This window comes from Chinchilla lanigera, unplaced genomic scaffold (assembly GCF_000276665.1).
Source record: "Chinchilla lanigera isolate Chin_1 unplaced genomic scaffold, ChiLan1.0 scaffold00105, whole genome shotgun sequence".
In the NCBI taxonomy this organism is placed as follows: domain Eukaryota; kingdom Metazoa; phylum Chordata; class Mammalia; order Rodentia; family Chinchillidae; genus Chinchilla; species Chinchilla lanigera.
In genome coordinates this window covers 5,842,772-5,868,137 of record NW_004955506.1, presented here as the reverse complement: position 1 = coordinate 5,868,137, position 25,366 = coordinate 5,842,772, and the positions used below count along the sequence as shown (strand labels likewise).

General features: G+C 45.6%; 1 protein-coding gene across 1 annotated transcript in view; it reads right to left on the bottom strand.

The window, feature by feature from the left end:
- Ube2o (ubiquitin-conjugating enzyme E2O) overlaps positions 1–25,366 on the bottom strand; it is a gene marked incomplete at its 5' end in the record, with an annotated part of 58,351 nt that extends 32,985 nt beyond the window's left edge. Inside the window, 1 exon segment of the mRNA XM_013506022.1 lies at positions 25,120–25,366. Coding sequence (XP_013361476.1) covers positions 25,120–25,366 — 247 coding nt within the window.

The following is a 25,366-nucleotide window of genomic DNA, read 5'->3' as shown; positions in this document are numbered from 1 at the left end:
CATGCGTATTAAAATCCAAATTGCTTAGCTGGGCACGGTGGTACATGCCTGTAATTCCATGACTGGGGAGGATGAGGCAAGAAGATCACAAGTTCGAGGCCAGCCTGGCCTATATAGTGAATTTGAAGCCAGCCTGACCTACAAAACAAGACCCTGCCTAAAAAAAAAAAAAAAATCCAAATTTTTAAAATTGTTAGGCCTGATGTGAGGGCCAGTACACATCCCCAGAGCCACCGACCTTGGGGTGGCTTTAGGTTCCTGCTTTGGTTTCGGTTGTTCATTCTTTTCGTTCTTAAAAGCTCAGCTACATATTTTCTATTGTACTTTATGGAGCATTTCTAAGTGACTACATTTGGAATGGCTCTACTTTAGCTCACTATACCATGTTACTGAAACAAAATCTACTGTCTTTTGGCTTCTCGTGAGATTGAAAAATCCGATGCCCCTTTACTCCCAATCTTCTGTATTCTCTATTTGGAAGCTTTACTCCCAGTGTTCTGGAATTATATAATGTGTAATTAGGGTGTTTCCTCATTCACCATTTTGGAACCTATGACTAGCAACTTTGGAAGCATTTCTTATCTCTTTTACATGTTTTTGGTCTTTGTTTTCCATTCTCTCTTTATAGATAGTTAGAGAGGTTCTTGCTATGTAGTTCAGGCTGTCCTTAAGCTCACTATGTAGCCCAGGCTTCCCTCAAACTCTTGGCAATCACCCTGCCTCAGCCTCCTGAGTGCTGGGATTAGAGGCATGGGGTAGCACACCTGGCCTGTTTGGTGCTTTTATCTTTATTCCTAGGAGCCTCTATCAACTTGTTTTTTAAAAAACTATAATTTTTTAATTTCCATCAACTCTTTCTTGTTCTGATTTTTATACCATACTGCTTTTGTATCATGGGCAAAATACTGGCTTTTCAAAATAAAAGACTGCTAATAGGAAAGAGGGAAATAGATATTTTGCAAATAGAAATGGGACCAGAAGACAGAGGAGGGGAGAGGGGACAGGAAGTAAACAGAGTTAAGATCCATTACATATATGTGCCGACTCCCCACAATGAACGTAATCATTATGACTGCAAACATCTACTAATAAAAATTTTTAAAAATTAAAAAAAAATTGATACTTTTCTGTTTGAGACTAATCATTGTGTGCTGCTTCGTGGGCTCCTCTAAGGTACTTGTCTGTCCTTCCTTGCTTGTTCTGTCTTCTACTGTCATGCTGGCAGCTTTCTGAACATCAGCAGTGATCGCTGCCTGTCCAGTCCTACTTAAAAGTGTGGGAGTGCCCGTCACAGTGACACTCGCCCGCAGTTGCAGCTACTGGGGAAGCTCAGGCAGGAAATGAGCTTGAACCCAGGAGTCTCGGACCTGGGCAACATAGAATGGCCCTGTCCCCCACCAGAAAAGGTGAGAGAATGAGAGATCTTTATGGTGGTTACATGAATTTACACACATGGGACAGAAGGGCAGAGAACGTACACGCACTGTAACTTGCAGTTTAGCTTCCGCTTATGCACATGCTCAACAACCCCGTGTTCTGAGCCCAAGCCCACTCCCACCATGAGCACACCAGGGGCCACCAAGGCCCAAGGCCGCCTCGGCTTCCCTTCTCGTGCCTCTGCTGACACCAGCGTTTCAGCTGCTTCTGCTCAGCTTCTGTTCACCTTCCATTTTCCAAAAATGTGAACTCTCTTTTCTGTTGTTTCCTCTCGTTCTTCATCTTTGTGGGCTTACACGCTTTCAAATTTTATATGCTGTTATTTTGGCAGGGCTTTCAGGGAAAGGGATATAAGTGAACGTGTTCCATCTATGTTTATCTGAAGTATGCTGAGCAGAGGTTTTGGTGGTGGTGTTTTAAGGTGGGGTCTCCAACTCCTGGGCCCAAGTGATCTTCCCACCTCAGTCTTCCACGGAGTTGAGGCAACAGGCCCGTACTGCCATGCCCAGTGCAGCCTGACTTTTAATCTTAATTTTGCAAAGTACTTACCTACAATAGGACATATCTGAAGATGACCGAGAGGTGATAAGTCAGTAAAAACAGGAAGTCACAAATTCAAAAATTAGAAGGCCCTCATTCAGACATACCTACTGGGTATGAGCTGAGATCTGAACTGTTGTACAAGGAAAAGAGAACACAGACCCATTAGATGTTCCCCCCAAAAAACCTAAAAGGGCCTTGGATCTGCCCCTACAAATGGCTCTTGTTTTAACTGTCACACAAGTTTGTAATTCCAGACTGCTGTGACTCGACCATGACAGTCAGAACTGACTCAGGACAAAGTGGGCTCCGGGTGGAAGCTGCTTGCTGTCAGTATCATGTGGCTGGCTTGGGTAATCAGCATCTTACACGCTTACCAAACTAAGTAAGATTCTTAAATGTTAAACTAAAAACAATCGCTGAGAAAGTCACTAAACATAAATAGCAGCACATGTGCCCCTCAGCAGACGGCATGCTGCTCACACTGCCTGTGATGGAGGCTCCGTGAAGCCACAGTAGCCAAGATACACTTGGGAAACTCGGGGGCCCCCACCCCCGGCACACACAGGGCACTCTCACTAACCTCTGCATAACCGTGCCTTCAGCCTGCCGAAGGGCTACAGTAACTATCAATCAAACATTTCATCCTACCACAGGAGTATCATAATCCAGACTACTTTCGAAAGAGGTAATTGACTCTGTCTCTGCCTTTGAAAAACTTAAAACTGTACCTGCGGGGTAAACATCTGAGAGCTGATCACTGTCCAAGAGGACTTACATAACAACCCCCTTCTCATCCTGGGAAGCCGTGGGCCCCAGATTTAAAACTGTAAAGACTAAAGCCCTTGCAGTTTCTAAGGATCTCAAATCACGTACTGTGTCTTTTAAGTAGGAGAAGGGGTTAAACACCAATGTAATGCAAGACGCTTGGCACAGATCCCAATGACATTCAGGCACCTACCATAAGAGGTGGTCCACCTGTCAGAGAAGACCCAGGTCTTCTTCTGGGTCAGAAGACAAAAGGTCTGGAAAAGACCCAGACAAAGGGTCTAGTAGGACCCATTCAACACTGAGCAAATGACTTTTTTTTTTAACAGATACATTATTTCTCCAAAGCAGACATACAAATGGTCGCTAAGCACATGAGAAGATGCCCCTTCTTTCCCCCAGAAGATGAGGGAAACACAAGTCAAATCACAGTTGTGACACCACTCATGCAGTATAGGATGGCTGCAAGCAAAATGACTGCCAATCACCAATGCCGGTGAGGAAGGAGAAGCTGGAAACCATGCGCTTGCTGGTGGAAATGTGCAACGGTGCAGCTTCTCTGGAAAGCAGCTTGGCAGTTGCTCAAAAGGTTAAACACAGATATACTGCATGACCCGGCAGTTCCTCTCCTGGATATGACAGCCAAGAGAACTTAAAACATACATACACACAAAAATGTCTGCATGAATGCTCACAGCACAACTTTTCAAAATGGCCCAAAAGCAGAAACCAGCAAATGCCTATTAATTTATAAATGGATAAACAAAACATAGCATGTCCATATAAATAGAATATTACGTGGCAATAAAAAATACTACAACATGGATGAACCTTAAACAGACCATAGCTACCAGGAGTTAGAAGGAGTGAGGATAGGTGACTGCTATTGGGTGTGGGGTTTCTTTGTGGGGTAATAAAAATGTTCTAAAATTGGTTGCGGTAATAGTTATACAAGTATTTGAATACACTAAAAACCACTTGAAATACACATTTAATAAAGGTGAATTCAGCTGGGTGTGGTGGCACACACCTGTAACCCCAGCACTTGGGAGGCTGAGGCAGGAGATTCATTGCAAGTTCGAGGCCAGCTTGAGCTACAAAGTGAGCTCAAGGCCAGCCTGAACTGCATAGCGAGACCCTTTCTCAAAAAAAAAAAAAAGACAAAAAAAAAGGTGAATTCTATGTGACGTACGTTATCTCAATAAACCTACTATTTTTATTTTATTTCTTTATTTATTTTTAGAATTAATTCATTTTATTTTTGTCATAAGAAGCTCTATGAACATCAGGTAATGATTAATGAAAAGTAGAACTTAAAGTCATGACAGATAAAATTGTACAAGTATGAACAATACAGTATTGGGGGGAAAAGAACAAGGGTTCATATGAATGATAGAAGTGAGGAAGCCAGTACTGTTAATATTTAAGTTTTTAGAATATACATGCCCTGACAATAAATGTTTACTGTTTTATCTTTTTGGTACAATGGGAAAATATGACATCACTTCCTCATAGTGGGTGTATGGGGGGTGATCATTACCACCAAAATGATAATCATTGAAAATACTTTCTAAAATCTTCCAAGATTCCTAGAGCATTTCAAAATCTTTGCCTAGTTTGAATATTTTTGTTATTTCTTTGAATACATTTACTATTTCAACTAACTCCTGTCTAGCACATCTATGGGTAATTTAGCATTAGAGCAAATTTGAAGCCAACCTGAAAGAAAAAAGAAAATTCAATAGCTAGAAAGCTAAGTATAAAACAGAAAAGCCCCACAATAAGTTTAAACTGCATCTTGCTACAAATTTTCAGTCAAGCAGAAATTGGGAATGAAGAGTTTTCTCCTAAAAGCATATTACACGTGAACTCCGAACTTTGGGTAGGCGAACTTCTAGAAAAACGAAGACCTAGCCAAGCCCAGTGGCACATGCCTGTGATCCCAGCACTGAGGGAGGCTGAGACAGGAGGATAAAATTCAACTTCCACCTGAGCAAGACCTTCTCAGATAAACCTACTAGTTTTAAAAAATGCAAACTAGGCTGAGCTGCAATTAGTGACTACTGGCTCTGTATCAGTTATATTTTTATGTATCACTTAAAAAACAAGGCTGAACAGTACTCTGAAAAGGGGACTGAAGTGGGTATCAGAAAAATGGAAAGATATCCCTTGCTCTTGGGTAGGAAGAACCAATGTAGTGAAAATGGCCATACTTCCAAAATTGTTATACAGATTTAATGCAATTCCGATGAAAATTCCAATAGCTTATCTTGCAGAATTACAGAAAACAATCCTGAAATTCATTTGGAACCAGAAGAGACCATAGCAAAGGCAATTCTGGGCAACAAAGGCAAGGCAGGAGGCATCACAATTATTGACCTGAAATTATAATATAAAGCTACAGTGATAAAAACAGTGTGGTACTGGAAAAAAACCAGACCTGAAGATCAATGGAGCAGATTTAAAGATGCAGAAACAACTTCAGACACATTCAGTCACCTTATCTTTGACAAAGGCACCAAACACATTCATTAGAAGAAAGATCCCATCTTTAATAAATGGTGCTAGAAACACTGGTTCTGCATATGCCAAAGATTAAAACTAGACCCATTTTACCATGCACTAAACTAAATTTGAAATGGATCAAAGATCTAAATATTACAACAGCAACATTAAATCTGCTGGAAGACAGAATAGGCAAAATTCTTAAAAATACTGGTGTAAGCAAAGACTATGAAAAAAACCCTGGTAACACAAGAACTATCATAAAAAAATCAACAACTGGGATCTCATCTTATTAAAAAGCTTTTTGCACAGCAAGAGAAACCACCAACAGAGTGAAGAGATAACCTACAATGTGAGGAAAAAATGTTTGCCAGCTGTTCCTCAGACAAAGGACTACTATCAAGAACATATAAAGAACTAAAAAAAAATCAGACCTCCCAAATTTAAAGACCCAATCCATAAATGGGCACCTGAGATGAATACACACTTCTCAGATGAAGAAATACAAACAGCAAGTAAATATATGAAAAAATGTTCAGGCTGGAGATTTAGCTCAGTGGCACAGCATCTGCCTGGCAAGCATGAGGTAGTGAGTTCAATTTCCGGTACCAAAAAAAAAAAAAAAGTTCAATATCACTGGTCATTCGAGGGCTGGGGATTTAGCTCAGCAGCACAGCACCTGCCTGGCAAGCGTAAGATCGTGAGTTCTATTGCCGGTACCAGAAAAAAACCAAAAAAAATTTTAAAAAATTAAAAAAATTAAAAACAAAAATAAACAAACCATACACACACAAAAACAAGGCTGGCACTGGGCACGGTGGCACACACTGGTAATTCTAACTGCTTAGGAGGCTGGAGGATCACAAGCTCAAGGATACCCTCACCAACTTAGTGAGACTCTGTCTCAAAATAAAAAATAAAGAAATGGCTGGGAATGTAGCTCATGGTAGAGTGGTAGAGTGGTTGCCGACCAGGAACAAGGCCGAGTTTGATCCTAAGCATTGCCAACAAATAAACAAAGTCAGCCTTCTAGTATAAACAAGCTAATTACCAGTATCCCCCATAACTTTACTTCCCTCATGTTTACTGTGTGGGCCTCCAACCAAAATGGGAAAAAGGAAACAGCTGAAGCCTTCCCCTGGCAACAGTTACTAAGTAAGTCAGGTGCTCTGCTCAGGGCCTCTCAAAGGTGAGCCCAGCTGATCCCCAACAAACATGCCCGAGTCTATGTTTTCTCGTCACGGACACGGACCAATTGCAGGCTGGCGTGCCCACCTCAACATCAGGGCTGAAGCACCACCTGCCCCTCCTGGCTCACCTGATGCCACTAGTCCAGCCCTGGGTGTAGGAGTTGCAGCCCTTGGGCCAAAGACACAGCAGACAAGCCTGTTCTGAGGGGTGCCCCAGCATGGCAGGCAGGGCACAGCTTGCAAAAGGCCTTACCACTTGACCAGTACCAGCCCTCTCGACACTGCCAACTAGGTGGGGTCACGCACACATCACCACAAGGCCTCACTGTCTTGCAGGGAAATGGGCAGTCAGTCTGAGAGGCACTGTAAACAAGTACCACTTTTCAGGATGATAAGATGAATCAAAGATCTCCTAAAGGTGCTGAGTAATTCCCATTAGGAATTTTCCCTAAGAAACATAAAGATGTTGACAACGATGTAAAAGAGCATAAAGTTAAAGTATAATGATGTTAGTCTCATTATTTTTAAACTGAAAGCTATTTAACTGCTCAAAAATGGAGGCTGGTTAAAGAAACTGCAGAGTTTATCCTGCTGATGGGACTGTACACACTCAGCCAATGTGTTCTGGAAGCAGGAAGAAAGCTTTCTGACCCAGAAACACCTCTCCCTGTGAGCATCTACTAGGAGGCACTGCATGCAGCACCAAAGCCAGGTTCCAAAAAAGGGCAGCTCCTGCCCTTTCCGATTGGTGCCAGGCACACAGTCTGCATGTCTGACAAACAGTAACCCTGGTGCACCTGACAGGAGCAAAGGTGTTGTACGCTGAAACTGCTGCACCAGAAGGAGACTTGATTATGAGAGCCCTTAAGTACGTGATGTTGGCAACAGGGAGAAGGCAGGATGAGCATGACAGGCAGGTCGAGAGTATTCGGAATGCGCTGACAATAGCAGTGAACTCAAAGGGGCTTAAACAAGGTCACAGTGCCAAAAGGGTTCCTGTTACTTCTGTTCTCTGTTTTTAAAACACAATCCAGGAATTATGCCTTTGGTTCAAGCCTCTGAGGGTCAGAGTTGACACCAAGGTGAATGTTATGGCTTCTATCTAGATGTCCCCTCAAAGCCTCATGCCGTCATAGGTGGGGCTTTTCGGAGGTGGCTGGACATAGGGTGTGTGCTGCTGAGATTGAGGATGTGAGGCCGGGATTGATTCATGGTGCAATGCTAGGATTGAGAGTGTGAGTGCTAGGCCACGCATGGTGGCGCACGCCTGTGATCCCAGCACTTGGGAGGCTGAGGTGGGAGGACTGTTGCAAGTTTGAGACCAGCCTGGGCTACAAAGTGAGCTCAAGGCCAGCCTGAGCTGCACAGCGAGACACTGTCTCCAAAAGACAAAAAAAAAAAAAAAGTGTGAGTGCTACTAGCCCTATCCTGGATAAGATATAAGGGACAGAAAGAGCTGCTGTGGTTGCTTGTCCCTTGTTGCTTATTGCTTCTTGTCTTCTGATCTGCAGTGCCCCTCTGCCACGTTCCCCTCCCCTGGAGCCAGCCAACTATGGACTGAAACCTCTACAAACTGTGAGCCAGAATAATAACCTCTCCTATTTTAGCTTTGGGCATCGGGTGTTTTGTCTCAGCAATGAGAAAAGGCAGTGAAGAAAGACGGCAAGCAACTACAGAGGAGTTTCCAGGGCACCTCCAACACCATCGAGAAGGAGCCCCCGCACTGCAACCAACCCACCAGGTTTCAATGCAGGGGACAACTTCTGTTTTGGGGAAGATGGCTTCCAGGACACCAACCAACAGAGAGAAGACTCCTGATCTAAAAGCACCAGTGTTCGGGGACTATGTATGGGTATGGCAAGCTTGAACCCAGCTTTGGCAATGCAAATCCCCTTTTGGAACCTGGTCCATTTGTAAAATTTGCTAAGTGGGGGAGGGGGAGAAAGTTAGAATTAACACAGTATGTGTTTTTCTAGTCAGAAATATACGCTTGTAAAAGACTTGAACCATCCACTAAAATATGTAACTAAATGCAGTTACCCCTGAGTGGTGAATTACAGGTGACTTCCCTGCCAACCCCCATACTGAGAAGTAAACCCAGGGTCTCCCTCACCCATGCTAGCCAAACGCTCTTATCACTGAGCCACACTGTGCATCAGCCTTTTTTATTTTTTAATTTTGAAACAGGGTCTCACTAAGTTGCCCAGGCTGCCCTTGAACTTGTGATCTTATTGCCTAAGCCTCCCGAGTAGCTAGGATTACGGGAGGGTACAGCCATGCCTCGCAATAGATCACTTTTTTTAACCGAATGTTCAAATATTTTTCATTTTTTTGTATAAGTGCATTCCTAATTCAAAAATTTGAAATGCTCTGAAGTCTGAAATACCAGTATGATACGCTGACTTCAGACTCTGTATTTTTTACACAAGGGATGTTCAATAGGTGAAGTCGAATCAAATATTCCAAAATCCAAAACACTCCAAAACCTTTACTTCTAGTTTCAAGTATTTCTGATCATGGATACTCAACTCATAATAGAATATGTAAGTAACTTGGCAATCAGAGAAAAAAGCCGCAAATAACACAAGTAAGAGGAGCCCAGTAATTCTTTCCTTAGTGTTGGATCAGAGTCAATGGCCACGAAATCTAGGCCTTTCCCAGCCTGCTAACTCACCCTGGGTCCCCAAAGGCCAAGTCCACACACCCCACCACTCCCTCCTCTGCAGTCACCAGCTAAACTGTGCCCACTCTGGCCACAGCCACCACCTCTGGTCTCAAAGTGTGGCTGCTATCGCTCTCAAAGTTTCTTTTCCTCTCTCCTCTTCCTCCCCCTCCCCCCCCCCTCTCTCATACTGGGGACTGAACACAGCTTTCACACTGAGCTACCTCTCAGCCTATTTTATTTATTTACTTATTTTTGCTGTTTTCTTTTGTTTTTTGTCTTTTTGAGACAGGGTTTCACTATGCAGTTCAGGCTGACCTCAAACTTGCAGCAATCCTCCTGCCTCAGCCTCCCAAGTGCTGGGATTACAGGTGTGCACTACCACGCCTGACCATTTATTTGTTTATTTTTAAGTTTTGAAACAGGATCTTGCTAAATCTCTAAATTGCCACGGCTGGCCTTGAAGTTGTGATCCTCCTGCCTCAGTCTCCCAGAGTGCTGGGATTACAGGTTTGTGTCACCATGCCCAGCTCCAAAGAGCCTCTTTTTAAATTGGGGGTAGTAGTGCACACCTATAATCCCAGCATTTGGGAGACTGAGGCAGGTGTTCCTCATTACATGGACATTGCCAATGGGTGACCATATGTTAACAGTTATCATCTTCTACCTTTATAAAAGTTTTTTCTAAGAGCTATAGATTACAGTTTCAGGTGGGATGATGGAAAAATTTCTGGAGATGGAGGGGATGGCGGTGGAACAATGTGAATGTACTTTAATGCCTCTGAACTATTCACCCAAAAATGGTTAATGCGGTGAGTTTTATTATGTATATTTTACCAGAATATTAAAAAAATCTTAGTGGTTCCTGATCTTTCTCTTGACCATCTGCGAGTCCCGGCATGAGGATGGACGCCCATTCTTCCACCATCTCCCGTCTCCCACACACACTCGACTGCCGAGTGCCAGGCAGCAGGACACTGGCTATTCCTCAAACATCCTTTATGCCTTGGTGCCCCACATAAGAAACCTTCTGGGCCATCCCATCTTCTCCACTATCCCACTATTCTTTAGTTAGTTAGGTTTTTTTTTGGAAACAGGGTCTCACTGTGTAGTTTGGGCTGGCCTTGAACTTGCTTATATTGCCTTGAACTTGCAGCAATCCTCCTGCCTCAGCCTGCCGAGCGCTGGGATTACAGGCATGTGTCACCACGCCTAGCTCTTATTTAGTTTTTTTGAGATAGGCTCTCACTATGTAGTTCAGGCTGGCCTTGAACTCATAGCAATTCTCCTGCTTTAGCCTCCTAGTGCTGGGACTACAGGCATGTGCCACCATGTCCAGCTACTCTAATTCAGTTTTCCTACTGTCTCAGATTCAGCAGAGTCCCAGTGTTACTACTGGGGAGTTAGGTCCCAAGGTCAAATCATGTACTACCAAAATAATCCCCGGAGAAACCTTACATCTATCACTCCTGTCCAACACAGCCAGCTTCTCCTGCATGGACCATTGCACTTCTCTGCTGTGTAGTGGCTGAAGTGTTAATTCACACTTCAGGCCATTTTGTTTGAAAAATCAGTGCTTTCAACACTCCATGCCATGCACACACATGATGTCACACAAATCAAAGGCACAGATAAGCGTGTTTGAAGCTCGCCTGCACTGCAAAGGCTTCCTAACTGGTCTGCAGGTTTTCCAGCTGCCCCGCTGGAAACCTGGTGGGTAACACCATGAACGGCTGCAGCTCATCTATGCAAACTTTGGAGTGGCTCCTTGTCACATAAGAATCCAGTTCCTATTTCCTGAGCCTGCCAGCAAAGGCCTGTGTGCCACACAGCAAGCACGATCTGTGCGAAGTCTTCCAAGGGGCGGATGTGTGGGTGCACCAGGTTTAACCTGAGTAGAGGCTGTCTGGGACCTTGGGCAGAGCCTCAGCCCTCTCCTCACCTGTACAACACCGCCTCCTTCACAGGCTCTGTCTGAAAATGTAAGCACACACCAAGTGCTTCCAACAATGCCCGGAATATAGCGAGTACAACACGGCATGTGTTAGGAGGATCATTATCTGCAGTCACACCCAACCTCCCTGCCAGTACTGTCTCCTTTTCCATCCCACAGCTGGCTCAGCAGGTCTCAAAATATGGGCCAGGGGCCCCTGAGACCCATTCAGGAGGCCCAGGGCCCACATTTTTCATAACATCTTAATGTGCCTTTTTAATCCTGACAGCTCATAAAATGTATGCCTGGCATTCATAGGTTTTAAAATTTGTTTTAACTTTTGTGTGTATGTGTGTTATACTGGGGATTAAACCCAGGGGTTCTCTACACTGAGCTACACACTCAGCCTTTTGTATTTTTAAATTCTGAGACAGGAATTGCTAAATTGTCTTGGTGGAATTCAAATTTGCTATCCTCCTGCCTGAGCTCTCCTGGGCTGGGATTGTAGTGTGCACCCCCACACCCAGCTTGTTTTAACTTCTTATATGGTAACACGTTAACAGATACAACCCATATAAATAAAAAGTCACAACACTCTGGGAGGCTCAGCAAAGAGGACTGCAAGTTCAAGCCCAGTGTGCTGCCTATTCAAATACTATAAAATTTGATTAGAATACAGCCTGCCCATTTGTTTACTGTCTCTAGATACTTGCATGCTGCAATGGCAATGCCAAGCAGATGTGAAGGGGACAGAGGAGCCCTAGAAGCCCGAAACATTTACCACCTGGCACTTTCCAGAAAGTCTGCTGGCCATTGGCGTAGGGGGTGCCTCCACTCACAGCAACATCTGGCTCAGTGCAAAGGAAGCCAAGGAGCCAGGGAGAAGAACCTGAGCCCTGGAAGCACAAAGAGGCCTAAGTTCAAATCTGGGCTCTGCTTCTTGCTGTGTAGCTTTGGGTAATAAAAACTTACAGCACTCTGGGAAGCTGAGGCAGGAGGATTTCTGTGGGTTTCAGTCTGAGAAACCCCCTCCAGTTTCTGTGGGTTTCTCAGTACCCTCTCTAAAATAGGGTACTGAAAACCTCAGGGGGAGTGAAACTGCATGCAGAAAGCAGGGTTAACATTGCCTGGCTCCCAGCCAGAGTCCATTGAGCCTGCCTGGGTAAAAAGACAGCAATATCACTCAACAATGAGTAACGCTTGACTCCTTGCCTTACACCCCTAAAAGCAATCATATTTTCATCCCCAAAAGAACTGAAATCCAACAAAACTTCTCAGCAACAGCTGCATATTAATAAGAACTGTTGGGCCAGAGGTATAGCTCAGTTGCACAAGTGCCTGCCTGGCAAGCACAAGGTCGTGAGTTTGATTCCTGGTACCAAAAGAAAAAAAAATGCTGGGCATGGTGGTGCACGCCTGTAATGCCAGCACTCAGTAGGTAGGAGGATCGTTACAAGTTCGAGACCAGCCTGGGCTACAAAGTGAGCTCAAGGTCAGCCTGAACTGCGTAGTGAGACCCTGTCTCAAAAAGACGAAAAAAAAAAAAGGAACGTCAGCAAGCCACGGTGAGGGAAAGAGGACAAAAGGGTGCCTCGACATCCCATCCCTCCACGGCTCACATTTTGACAATTTCTAGTTCACTGACATTGGCGCTAGAAAAACACAGAGAGGACACAAAACCACAACTCAACCACAGTAAAACTGGAGGGGGATTTTAAAAAACTGAACACTACTGATACTCCGAGGGGTTCCAAAGGACTCTATGCCGCCCATGCAGTTCACAGGGCAATTCTGAGCAGCAGCAGCTGCATCACTGTCCCTGGGAGCTTCTAGGCTGCGGAGACGCTGTCTGCACTGAGCAGAGTCCCACACAACGGGATACATTGGCAGTGCAGAGGCGATGCCCCATCCACCCCGTATGGATAGATAGGGCAGTCGTTTCTGTTTTTAACACATGGCCCTAGATTTCTTCAAAATGACAGGCCTGGCATAACCAGGGTAACTCCAGGTGGAGTGCTCAGTCTCCTCCCTGAACCAGTGTCTTCCTTTTTCACCGTATTGAGGATTGAATTCAGAGCCTTGGCACTATGCTTCATTTGCAGTCTTTGAGACAGGTTCTCACTAAGTAGCTAAGTTGTCCAAGTTGAGCTCCAATTTACAATCCTCCTGCCTCAGCCTCCCAGAACACTGGGATAACAAGTGTGTACCATCACACCCAGCTCCCAACTAGGGTCTTGATGCAGGCATAGCACAAAGCCCCAGTTGCCATCTTCAACTGGTTCATCTGCAGTGGGGCTGGCATTTGTTTTCTGCCAGAAAAGCCAAGTGCCGAGGTGAGGCCTGGGTGCTGACCACCATTCAAGAAAGGCACACGTGTGACTCTACCAGGTGCTTTCTAGGGGCTTATACAGCTGTTCCCCATAACAAAGACGGTTGTCTCTACTGAATGTGCTGAGACACAAAGAAAGTGGATGTTTCCACCTAGATCTGTATATTAGCCAGCTTTCCATTGCTGGGACAAAATATGTGACCTATACAACTTAAAAGAGGAGCTGTTAGTTTCAGAGGATTCAGTCCATGGCTGGCTGGCACAGAGACAGAAACATCACAGCAGAAGGATAAGGCAGAGGAAAGCTGCTCTTCTCATGGCCAGCAGAAAGCCAAGAGCAGGGCAAGAGCTACAGAGGAAGGGGCCAGCACCAGACATGGTCTCCAAGGCCATGTCCTCATGCCCTACCCAGATACACCTAGAAGTGTGCCTTACTAATCTCCTAGACATCTCTCAAGCCCATCAAGTTGACCAGATTAACCATAGCAACCTGGAAGTATTTTTGTTTTTTTGAGACAGGGTCTTGCTCTGTAGTTCAGGCTGCCCTTGTACTCACATTGTAGCTCAGGTGGGCCTTGAACTCCCAGTGATCCTCCTGCCTCAGCCTCCCAGCGCTAGGATTACAGGCGTGCACCACCACATCTGGTTTTAATCTGCAATTCTTAATATTAGGATGCTCCTATGTTCCAGCCCTGGAGTAACTTTTCACAGTGCTCCCCAAAGAGCCCATCTTGAGCAATAAATGACAGGGGGCAACCAACTGGTATGGGTTGGAGGGAGTGGGGGAGGAGGGAGGAAGCTGGCAAGAGGCCCCATGGCTCCAGCATAGAGCACAAGGTGTCTGGGAGAAGATGAAGATGACTCTGGCAAGAATACTTCACAGGTAAGTAGGAAGGAGGCAGCTCCGGTCATTTAACCAAAGGCTTCCCAGCTATTTCCATGTGCACAAGCTTTAGGATTGGCTACTTTTGCTCCCGAGGGGCTTCAAGACATCAGAGGCAGGGAACACACCAGCTGGTGTCGGGTGAACAAGGCAGGCATCGGGGAGGCAGACCGTGGTGTTGTTGCTGAGCTGAAGGTGAAGGCAGAGGCAAGGAGACCAGAAGGTCACACCCGACCAGGCAGCCAGAGAGCAAACCAGAGTTGCACAGGATGCAAGCACAGGACACAAGCACGGGACAGGATGCAAGAGGCACTTCAAAAAAGTACTGTTTCAAATTAGAACAGCAGCCAAAGAAGGTGAATTTAAAATGGTCCCAAAGTGTACAGATTTTTACAAGATGAGTGTTTAAGTACTGTGGGTTAAAGTGCCATCATGCCCACTCCTAACTTCGAAATAGTTCTGGAGGAAGCATATTTACACACATGCACACAGATAAGGCCATATGGCAGGGTCAACAGCTGCTGACTCACGGTGGCTGGCAATTACTATCAGTGGCCTACTCTCAGTTTTTCTGTATATCTGAATTTTCTTCCATATTAAAAAGCCGGAGGAATTTACTTTTTAATTCCACACCCCTGGGGGTGGAAAGTAGTCACAATCACAAAATTTTTGTGATATTCTAGATGACAAGATGGAGCTATCTATTAGGCAGCTGGGAATGTGATGGAGATGCAGAAGTCATCCAAATGCAGGTACCAGCAGCACTCAAAAAAATGTAGCAAGGGTTAGGAGAAGACAGATGTTGGGAAAAAAGAATCATCTAGGGTAACAGAAAGTAGGAGTTAAAAAAAAAAAAAGGTCAAGAAAACGTAGTGGGCATGGTGGTTTATACCTGTAACCCTAGTTATTAAGGAGGCTGAGGCAGGAGGATTCCAAATTCAAGGCCATTCTGGGTAACTTAATGAGACACTCTCTCAAAAACTAAAGCCGAGTGGTGCATGCCTGAAATCCCAGCATTTGGGAGGCTGAGGCAGGAGGATGGCCACAAGTTTGAGGCCAGTCTAAGCTACATAGTGAACTGAAGGTCAATCTGAACTACATAGCAAGACTCTGTCTCAAGAACAACAAAAATAAATAAGTAATAATAAAAATAGGGGCCAGAGATATAGCTCAGTGGCTGCCTGGCAAGAGTAGGTTTTGATTTCAGTTCCTGGTATGTACGTATGAATGGATGGATGGATGAATAAATGAATGAATGAGTGAATAAATAAATAAATAAATAAATAAATAAATAAATAAATAAATAAATAAAAAGCTGGAAATATAAGCTCAATGGTAAAGCATCCCTCAGTTCCCCAGTATCACAATAATTAATTTTGAAAAAGCCTGGTGTGGTTGTGAATATCTATAATTCCTGCAATCAGGAGGCTGATGCAGGAGGATCATCAATTTGAGGCCAACCTTGGCTACACAGTGAAATCCTGTCTCCTAAAATAAATTAAAAGAAATAAAAAGGGTTGGGGATGTAACTCAGTATGCTTGGCTAGTGTGCGTGAAGGTCTGGGTTCAGTTCCCAGTACTGCAAAGGGTTGGGGAGGGCAGAGAGGGGAAAGAGAGAGGAACCTGGGTATAGTCAAGTATAATGGAACCCCAGGGAAAAAGCTTCCATTAAGACACTATCCCCAACCACATTAAATATGGCTAACAGGGCCAGAGGAAGACAAGGACTGAGACGATGTCAGCAAATGCAGTGACCAGAAACTCATGAGTTCTCTGTGACCTGCAGGATAGCTGTCACATCCTATGTGTGAGACCAGACAAAAGGCTAAAGTGAGGAGCAAGTCCTAAGGAAATGGAGGCAGACAACCACTGCCCCCAGCACAGGGCTGGGACTCCCCCAGGTACGGAGAGATGCTTTCATCCCCGGCTAGAAGATGACAGCATCAACCTTCAGGGCCCTCCAAATGGCCTTAGGTAATTAACCAGAAGCAGACACACACACAGGCGGCTTCCAGCATAGTAGGGACCCAGGCCAATGCTCCTGAGGGCGCACAACTGACACGTGTCTGTGTGTCTGTGCTTCTGCCTGCGCTTGTGGGGCTGGGGGCGTTGTTGAAAATGCTGTCCTTCTCCAGGAGAAGGCCTGTCAAGGCATCTTCACCAGCCTGCATTCCAGTCTAGCTCTGATGACCAGGATCAGAATTCAAACGGGGCAGAGGGGGGAATCATCAGGGCTGCCGCGGGGTGCCAATGAAGGCCGCCCTCTGCGAGGCTGCCTGTAGGAAGCCTGCCGGCGCTGGGTGTGTGCTTTCATCTTTTTACTGGGTAACACTGACGGCCCCCCATGGCTCAGTATCTGAAATTTTAAACTTAAATTGCCATAGCCTATGTCCCAGTCATAGCTACGCCATCCATTTGAACCACAAGAGACCCAGCAAGTGTGTCATTCCTTTGACCCAGCTGCAGAGTAGTAAATGCTGTTGTAGACTCTCAAAATCCTCCAACTGAAGAACCAACCAGATTTTGCCCACAAAGAACATTTACTCTGGTATCACTGCCAACTGAACACTTCTGAGTGGAGTATTATTTGCTTCCGGTATTTAAATTAGAGAAAAATGCTTTCCACAATCTTGCTTTTAAAAAACAGTACACACAAGATGTTACTATTTCAACATTACGTGTGTAATTTTTAATTTCTGGTCACTTTATCAAAGTATAATTGGCACATATTCCTGTATATTACTGATTTGAAAAATCCACATTGTTCGGTGAGGACAGGGGAACGGGAGGTAAGAAGGATCAAGATGTGATATGTACATGTATCAGTCAACACAATAAACATTTGTCGTGTAAAAAAATAATAAAAGTAAAATAAAAAACACAGTACAGTATTTCTGTCCCTACAGGGCCTCTACGTGACCTACACAAGTGACCGAGACTCCTTCAATAGCTAGTCTGGGCTGAAGGGCAAATAAACCCGGAGTAGATGAGTTCAGAGGGCTATTTATCCATTAGCACAATTCAATTTTAGTTTGAACTACAGAATGAGTCCAGTGAGCATCTTGTTTTTTCTTGTCTGGAACCACACACTCGTCAGGTGGTTCCTAACAGACCTGAGGCCAGCTGACATGTCAGGATAGACGTGGCCACAATGGCCCTCTGGCTCTATGGGCTGCCGTGTGGGTGCCATATCCCTGAAGCATGGCCTTCCCAGTGAGCCTCAAGATGGAGGGACATGGGGTTGGGGATTTAGCTCAGCGGCACAGCGCCTGCCTGGCAAGCGCAAGGTCGTGAGTTCGGTTCCCGGTACCGAGGAGAAAAAAAGATGGTGGGACAGTTAAAAGCCAAAATCCTAGCTGGAAGCAGTGTCACAGGACTCTAATTCCAGCACTCTATGAGGTGAAGGCAGGAAGATCCCAATTCAAGCCCAGCCTGGGTAATTTAGCAAGACCCTGTCTCAAAATAAAAAAATGAAAAAGGGGTAGGGATATAGCTCAATTCAAAGGCCCAGAGTTCAATCCTTAGCATATATTATATATATAATATATATTTATTTTTAAAAATCCTACTAGGTTAAATAAGATAGTACCTTGGAAATTGCAAAACACTTCATAAGTGTTCCTAAGTGTTGCTTTTCTCCACACACGTGTTACTGAGGATTGAACCCAGAATGTTCACAATGAGCTTATATCCCCAGCCCTTTTTTAAAAAATTTATTTTTTAAATTTTTGGACAGACTCTCACAAATCTGCCAAGTTACCCAACAAGGGCTTGAACCTGCAATCCTCCTCTGCTTCCTAGAGTGCTAGGATTGCGGGGATATGCCACCATGCCTGGCATCTTTCTACTTTTTATTATTAATCTGAATTTGCAGTCGCCCCTTCACCCATGATCAGGCCACGCACTGGGCATGGAAACTTCAAGTGCTTCTATTGCACAGAACAGGAGCTCAGGTCATGGTCTCCATGGTAAACACCCACCGAAACTGCCCTGGTTCAACGGAGGGGACCACAGCGCAGCTGAGCCTGATCATGTGCCCAGCACTGCTGCAATGACAATTCATGCTACATGTGTTAACCTCATCCCTTTTTAAAAGCACTGGCCCTGAACATGTTCCAGCGGATTCCACGAGGCCAACAGTGGGTAAAATAGTAAAATAAGAAAAAAGCAGGGAAGGGAGGGAGAAGGACTTCATCTTGATAAAATAGTAAACTCAAGAAGAGAAATGCAGGACAACAGTGAAGTGGGGAATGGGGAGGGACAAAAAGACCCTTAATGCCTAAAACAAAAGCACCTAGGCACTGCAAAGGCAAGGAACCTGGAACTGAGGCGGGGCTCTGCCTTTCTTCAAGGGATCCTTCCTGACCCCGTCTCATGATTCAGCATTTCCAGCAGGAAGAAGACGGGGCGGCGGCAGCAGGGACAGGAGGTCAAGCTGGAGCCCCTAAGGCTGAGCACTTCTAAGATACAAGCAATGCCAGACACTTCTGCGCTGTGTTTTGCTCCAGGAGGTGAAGGTGGGACCTAAAATCAGTGCTGGAATGAATCAAACTACAGCTGCTCTCATTCAACACTGTGGGCCATTCTCTAGAAATAAAATGCATTCTGACAGTTATTGTGAGTGCCCAAGGAGTCAGGAAATAGAATGTGGTAGGGTTTTTTTGAGACAGGGTCTCACTATGTAGTCTAGGCTGGCCTTGAACTTACTATGTAACCTAGGCTGGCCTCAAACTCACAGTGATCCTCCTGTCTCAGCCTCCTGTGCACCATCATGCCTGGCACTAGAATGTATAGACAGAGCAGTGTGAGCACTATTGAAACACTCCCTAAGCCGGGTGTGATGATGAACACTTGTAATCCCAGCACTCAAGAGGCTGAGGCAGGAGGATCACTGAGACTTCCAGACCAGCCTGGGGCTACAAAGTGAACTCAAGGCCAGCCTGAATTGCATAGTGAGACCCTGTCTCGAAAAGACAAAAAAAAACAAAAACAAAAAACAAAAAACAAACCCAAAACAAAACACTCCCTGAGCCTGCCCATCCACCTCACACCTTGACCCACCCTAACTCCCTGAACACCTTCCCACCTCGTCTGCAGTTACCTCCTATTCCACTAAGACTCTTGGTGTTTCAAGGCTGATTAGGCCAACTGTGGTTTGTGATTCCTGTTGGATCAGGGTACTATGCAGTCAAGCATGGCAAGGAGCTGTGAGTCCTGAACCTACATATTCTTAGTGACAATGAAGACATTTATGTCAATTTGCATTCAGGTTCTGCCACTTACCAGCAGTGTGACACTGGGCAGGTTACTCAGCCTCTCTGTTCCTAGTTTCCTCTTCTGAAATATGGAGCTAATAACAGCCCCTCATTCGTAGGGTTGCTATGAGCACTAAGTAAAACATACAGCACTTAACCTGCATCGTGATAAACAGTATATAACGCTTGACTTGTTACTTTAAAAGTAGTACTCTTCCACCCTTGTAATTTATAATCTTATTACTTGTTTTGGGGGATTTCCAAAAGAGGTCTTAAGGACAGGGAAAGCATACAATCACACACAGGTACATATTCATTCTGCTTCTCCTGGAAGTCAGCAGGTTTGTGTTAAAGAGGAATGAAGTCTTGTAAGTACTGCTAGAAGACAATGAATAGAGGCAACCCTATAATCCACTCGGTCACTTCCCATAACACAAGCAATTAGGAATTCCTAGCCAGGGCGGTGGCACACGCCTGTAATCCCAACACTGGAGGTTGAGGCAGGAGGATTACCATGAGTTCAAGACCATAGTGAACATAGGCTACATAGTGAACACAAGGCCAACTGAAACTACATAGCAACACCCTATCTCAAAACAAACAAAAATTAAGAATTCCTGTGCCACTGAAACAACCCCCTGGTATACCACTTATTGCCCAAGGTGTTGTTTTGGTGTGGTATCACCCTGTGACACAGGAAAGTGGTGTCCTAAAGGGATGGTGGCTCTGCTTGATTCATCAGAACAGCGTCTGCTAATAACCAAGTGGCCATACCTGGCATGACCCAGCTACACACTCACCTATTCCACTTCATGAGCTAGAAAGACAGATCTTGGAGTCGCTTCAGAGAAGATGAGGCAGTGACTTGGCCAAGGTCATTCAAAGCAGGTGCCAGCCAAAAAAGCACCCAAGGATATTAACTTCCAATTGCAGTACACAAAACACACCACGCCCCCTGGTCAAAGTGCCCTTGAGGCAGGCAGTGACCAGACAGAGGCACCGTCCAGGTGCAGAGGCCTAGGAGTTAGAAGGGGGAAAACCAAAGGGCACGGGATAAAATCACAGAACAGCTGTTAGAGTCTCCAAGCTGTGATCCTATCGGAATAAAATGCAATTAAGAAGCACTTAGTCCTGCATCTTGGTTAACCTTACATAACTTCTCCCTATGACATCACTAGGAACAATTGCTTTTAATGGGCCCAGCACCTGGACAGGGGAGACAACCTTCTTAGGCTCTGACACTACACCTAAATAGCCTTCTTCGTGGAAAGCTGGCCTGAGCAGGAGCCAAAAATAAACTCAAAAGCCAGTTCCTGAGGGACCTGTCATCAAGGATGCTTCACACACAGCTTTACAAAAGCAAAGTAGTCAAAGACAGCTTCAATGCATTCAGGAGACTCTGAATGTTGCAGCAGCTTAAAAGACAATAATGCCCAAGAGGTGGGAAAGCAAACGAAAAGCACAAACAGGCCACCGTGGAAGGAAAGAGGAACCTGAACGGACGGAACAGTCCTGCTGTGCCTCTCACAGAGCTGCTCTGTGCATGCAAGACATGTGGAGACCAGGATGACTCGTGTCTGGCCAGGCTCGGGAAGATGTAAGAAGCCTGTCAACATCTGGCTTTATTCCAGTGTAAGGCAAAGGATGACCAGCAATGGGGAAGGGGTGGCCTCTGCAGAGGAGACCCAGGGCCAGATGGAGAGTTTCAAGTGGACAAATATGCGCTATCTGGCGGCAGGGGCCGGGATATGAGGGAGAAAACGGACCCTGTAAGAGGAACCGGCCACAGTTTTTTTGTGATTCATTCGGCATTACTGGTGATTGAACCCAGAACCTTCACACTAAGCTACATCTTTTTTAAAACTTTGTTTTTGAGACAGGGCCTTACCAAATCACTAAATTGTCCAGTTGGGCTCAAACTTATAATCCTTCTGTCTCAGCCTGTCAGAATGCTGGGATTAAGGCATTCATCATGCCCAGTTCACGTGTCGCTTCTTTTAGCGCATTCACAATGGGGCCATAGTTCATATGTCTCACTACTCGGTGGCTTGAACCTCCCAGTGGTACCTGCATGACTGTCCTATAAGGCAACTTTTTATTAATTTTATTAGTAAAAGGGTGATAAAAGTAAATAGATCCGCTGGGTGTGGTGGCGTATGCCTATAATCCCAGCACTCAGGAGGCTGAGGCAGGAGGATCATTGCAGGTTCAAGACCAGCCTGGAATACTAAGTGAACTCAAGGCCAGCCTGAACTGCACAGTGAGACCCTGTCTCAAAAAGATAAGAAAAATAAATAGATCCATTTGTACCATCAGTGGTACAAGCCACTGAATGGGACACTCATGCCGGTCACTCATGCCGGTACCAACAGCGGTTCAAGCCGCTGATGGGAATCTGTAGTCTTAAAGAAACTCAATCTTGGCTACTGGGAGCCTCAGAAGTATGATGGTAAGTTCCATAGCTTCATGAAAGAACAACTTTATTTCTGCTGCACATTTTCATGGAGGTGGCAGGAAAGTTACTTGCTGCCCCATCTCTTCACGTCTCTTTGTAAATATGCTCACTAAAAAATTAAAGAGACTAGACTATCCTGGCTTTCCGCATGGTACCCCGCCCTGTATCCTTAAGGGTGCACTTTTGCTTTTCCTTCTTTTACTTTGCCCAACCTCACTCTGCAGAGCCAGGTTCTCACTTACTCTTTGCTTTTACTTTTTTAAACAAACTTTGCTACCATTAAAAAAAAAAAAATTAAGATGCTAATATAAGCCTTTACTCACTACCCTCCAATATAAAATGTAAACTATAAAAAATACTCCAAGACCTGCCTAAGAAACATTCCATATTAAATGGACACTATTAAAAGGATTCCAAAACAAAAAAAATACTATAAAAAGATTCCAATAGATGGAAGAAAGATTGATTGACTGACTTGATTCTCAAAAATGTCACATTATTCTGTCAGTAACTTGGTTCTCAGATCTCTTACCTAGACTAGTGATGGGTAGGAATAAGTGCCTAAATGCTCAGTCTTGGTCTAATGTTTTTTGCTTACAGCACACTATCACTTTGACCGAAGATATAAGGACCGGGAGGCGAGAGAGAAATTTCCCTTATACCATGCTGCCACGAGGTTCCAGGGCCCCCACTACAACCTCTTGTCAGTGTCCAGGAGCAAAGCAGGGGACACTCAGCTGACCATGGTCACATGTGCCTACACTCCATGGCAAGAGACAGCTATCAGGTATTAAACACTCCTCTCCTGAAAAAAACCTAACCCATTCTCAGGTCCTTAAAAAAACGAGGTTCTGTGCCAGGTGTGGTGGCGCATGCCTATAATCCTAGCACTTGGGAGGCTGAGGCAGGAAGATCATAGCGACTTCGAGACCAGCCTGGGCTACAAAGTGAACTCAAGGCTAGCCTGAACTGAATAGCGAGACATTGTCTCCAAAAAAAAAAAAAGAGAAAAAGAAAGAAAACACCACAATCAAAGCCACAGAATGGGTTCCAAAACACTTGAACCAGGCCAGGCGTGATGGTGCACGCCTGTAATCCCAGCACTCAGGAGGCTGAGGCAGGAGGACTATTGGGAGTTGGAGACCAGCCTGGGCTAACAAAGACAGCTCAAGGCCAGTCCGAACTGCATAGCGAGACCTTGTCTCAAAAAAGACAAAAAAAAACCAAAAAACAGAACATTCAAACCAAGTCTCAAAGAGGCAGCTTCAAAATCCATCTAAGTTGATGCTTAAAGCCATTTTCTACTTAACTCCAAAATAGGTATTTTAAAACAAATTTGTATGATTACACATAGTGGGGGTGGGGACAGACAGAACATGATGGTAAACAAAGTTAACCACCAAAGTCATGATGAACAGGAAGAACAACTGATAAATATGATGGTTTCCAGGGTGCGCTGGGCCTGTCTCCCCAAGTCCCAGGGCTGGAGGCCACCGCACACAGGACCCAGGACACCAGAACCAAATGAGTAGCATTTCAAAAGCCACAAGCCTCTAGAGAAGAGAGGTGGTGAAGAAGATTTTAAAAACTCAGAAATCCACTAGCAACCATCTGCTAGTAAGATGACATTCGTGTGTGCACACACAGTACAAAAAGCAAAAACCATTTTCTCCCAATACAATACTTGGGTAGCAATTTTTTTTTTTTTTTTTTGTTTTTTGTTTTTCTCCAGCACCGGGAATCGAACTCACCACACTGCGCTTGCCAGGCAGGCGCTGTGCCGCTGAGCTAAATCCCCAGCCCCACGAATGGTAATTTTTAACAAGCACTCTGCTGCAAAATGAGCATTTTCCAAATGAACTTATAATTTTCTTCAAGCAGTTCGCGGTTTGTGTTTCTCCGAGAAGCGGGGTCCTGTGTGTGGATTTGTGGCTGCGGATGCATAGGCATCCGTCAGAAAGTGACCCTGCCGGTCCAGATCAGCAGTCACTACTGCACTAGGCAATGGATCACAGCAGCTTCTTGGGAGTCCTGCCCAAGCCTTCTTAACAGATCCCCTTTGTAGTATGGCATGAGGCCCTATTCCTCTGTCACCTTTGTCTCGCAGTGTGAGAAACCCTGATTAACTTCTAAAGTCTTGTTTGAAATCAGACTTCACCTCCCAGACACCTGAAACGGTGCAGGCCTGATTTGCGCTTAGACACAGTTTCCTGAAGGGGAAGGGCAGGCGGGGAAGAGGTGCGTTACAGAGGTGTGTGTGTGAATCACTGATAGGAATTCACACTCATGTAAACAAGCCACAGAACCAACCTTGCTGTTTCAGGTTTATGATGTTAAAACCCCTCTTTCTGTAAAATCACCAGCCTCACCAGCCTCATCCCAACATACCACGAAATCTGATATTTGCTTAACAGCCTCAGTCTGGTCAAGAAAAACCCTGCAGGTTTCCAAACTGGTCAGTTTCCTCCAGCCATGGTTCTTTTTTTTTTTTTTTTTTTTTTTCTCAATAAGGCCAAATACACTTAAGACTCATCAATCCCACTCAAAGCTGTCAAAATCTTCCCCTGTACTATTAATATCATGGCTCCGACTGTTAATGATTTTTACTCACAAAGTTCCCGCAGCAATTAAAATGAGGCTCCAAGGTAAAACAAAAATGGGTTGGGCTGCTTCACCATCATGCATTCTGCAATCTAGAGAACTTCTTGGGGTTTTCTGTAATCTTCTCTCACGTCCGCTGGGGTGTTCACCTCTACCTTTGTTTTGGAAGGCCCATAACCCCTCCCTCCCTGCACCGACCCGGCACGGCCTTCCCTTCCGGATGCACAATGCAGCACGGAGCTCCGGGGGTCAGCGAAGCGCCGCACTGGTGTAATGCCGAATGCGCCTCAGCGCCGGGGAGGTCCCCACGGGCGTCGGTCCACCACTAGCATGCCGAGGCCCTCACCACCGCACAGCACAGCACGGCTTGCAAGTCCCCTCCCCCTCAAACCGGGAAGCCCAGGCCCGGTCCCAGGCCGGCGGCGCCGGCTGGCGTGCGCGCCCGGGTTGGCGCAATGACTGTGCACGGAGCACCCTCTGCCGAGGCTGTGCTCTCACCGCGGCACTGCAGAGGCACCGCGGCGGGCACGGCCTCCCTCCCGCACTCCCGCCCGGCCGCACCTTGGTCTCCTTCACGTGCTGCTTGACGCCCTCCGGGTACCACTGGACGCGCACGTAGCCGCGGCGCAGCGGGCTGGCCCGGCCCTCCTCGTGGCCCGCGCCCCCGGCCTCCGAGCAGCCCGAGCTGCCGCGGCCCTCTTCCTCGCCCTCAGAGTCCGAGTCCTCGCCGTGGATGAGGCGCACCAGCCCGAAGTGCACAGAGCCGCGGTAACGACCCGACACCAGGTCGTGGGAGAAGAGCAGGCGC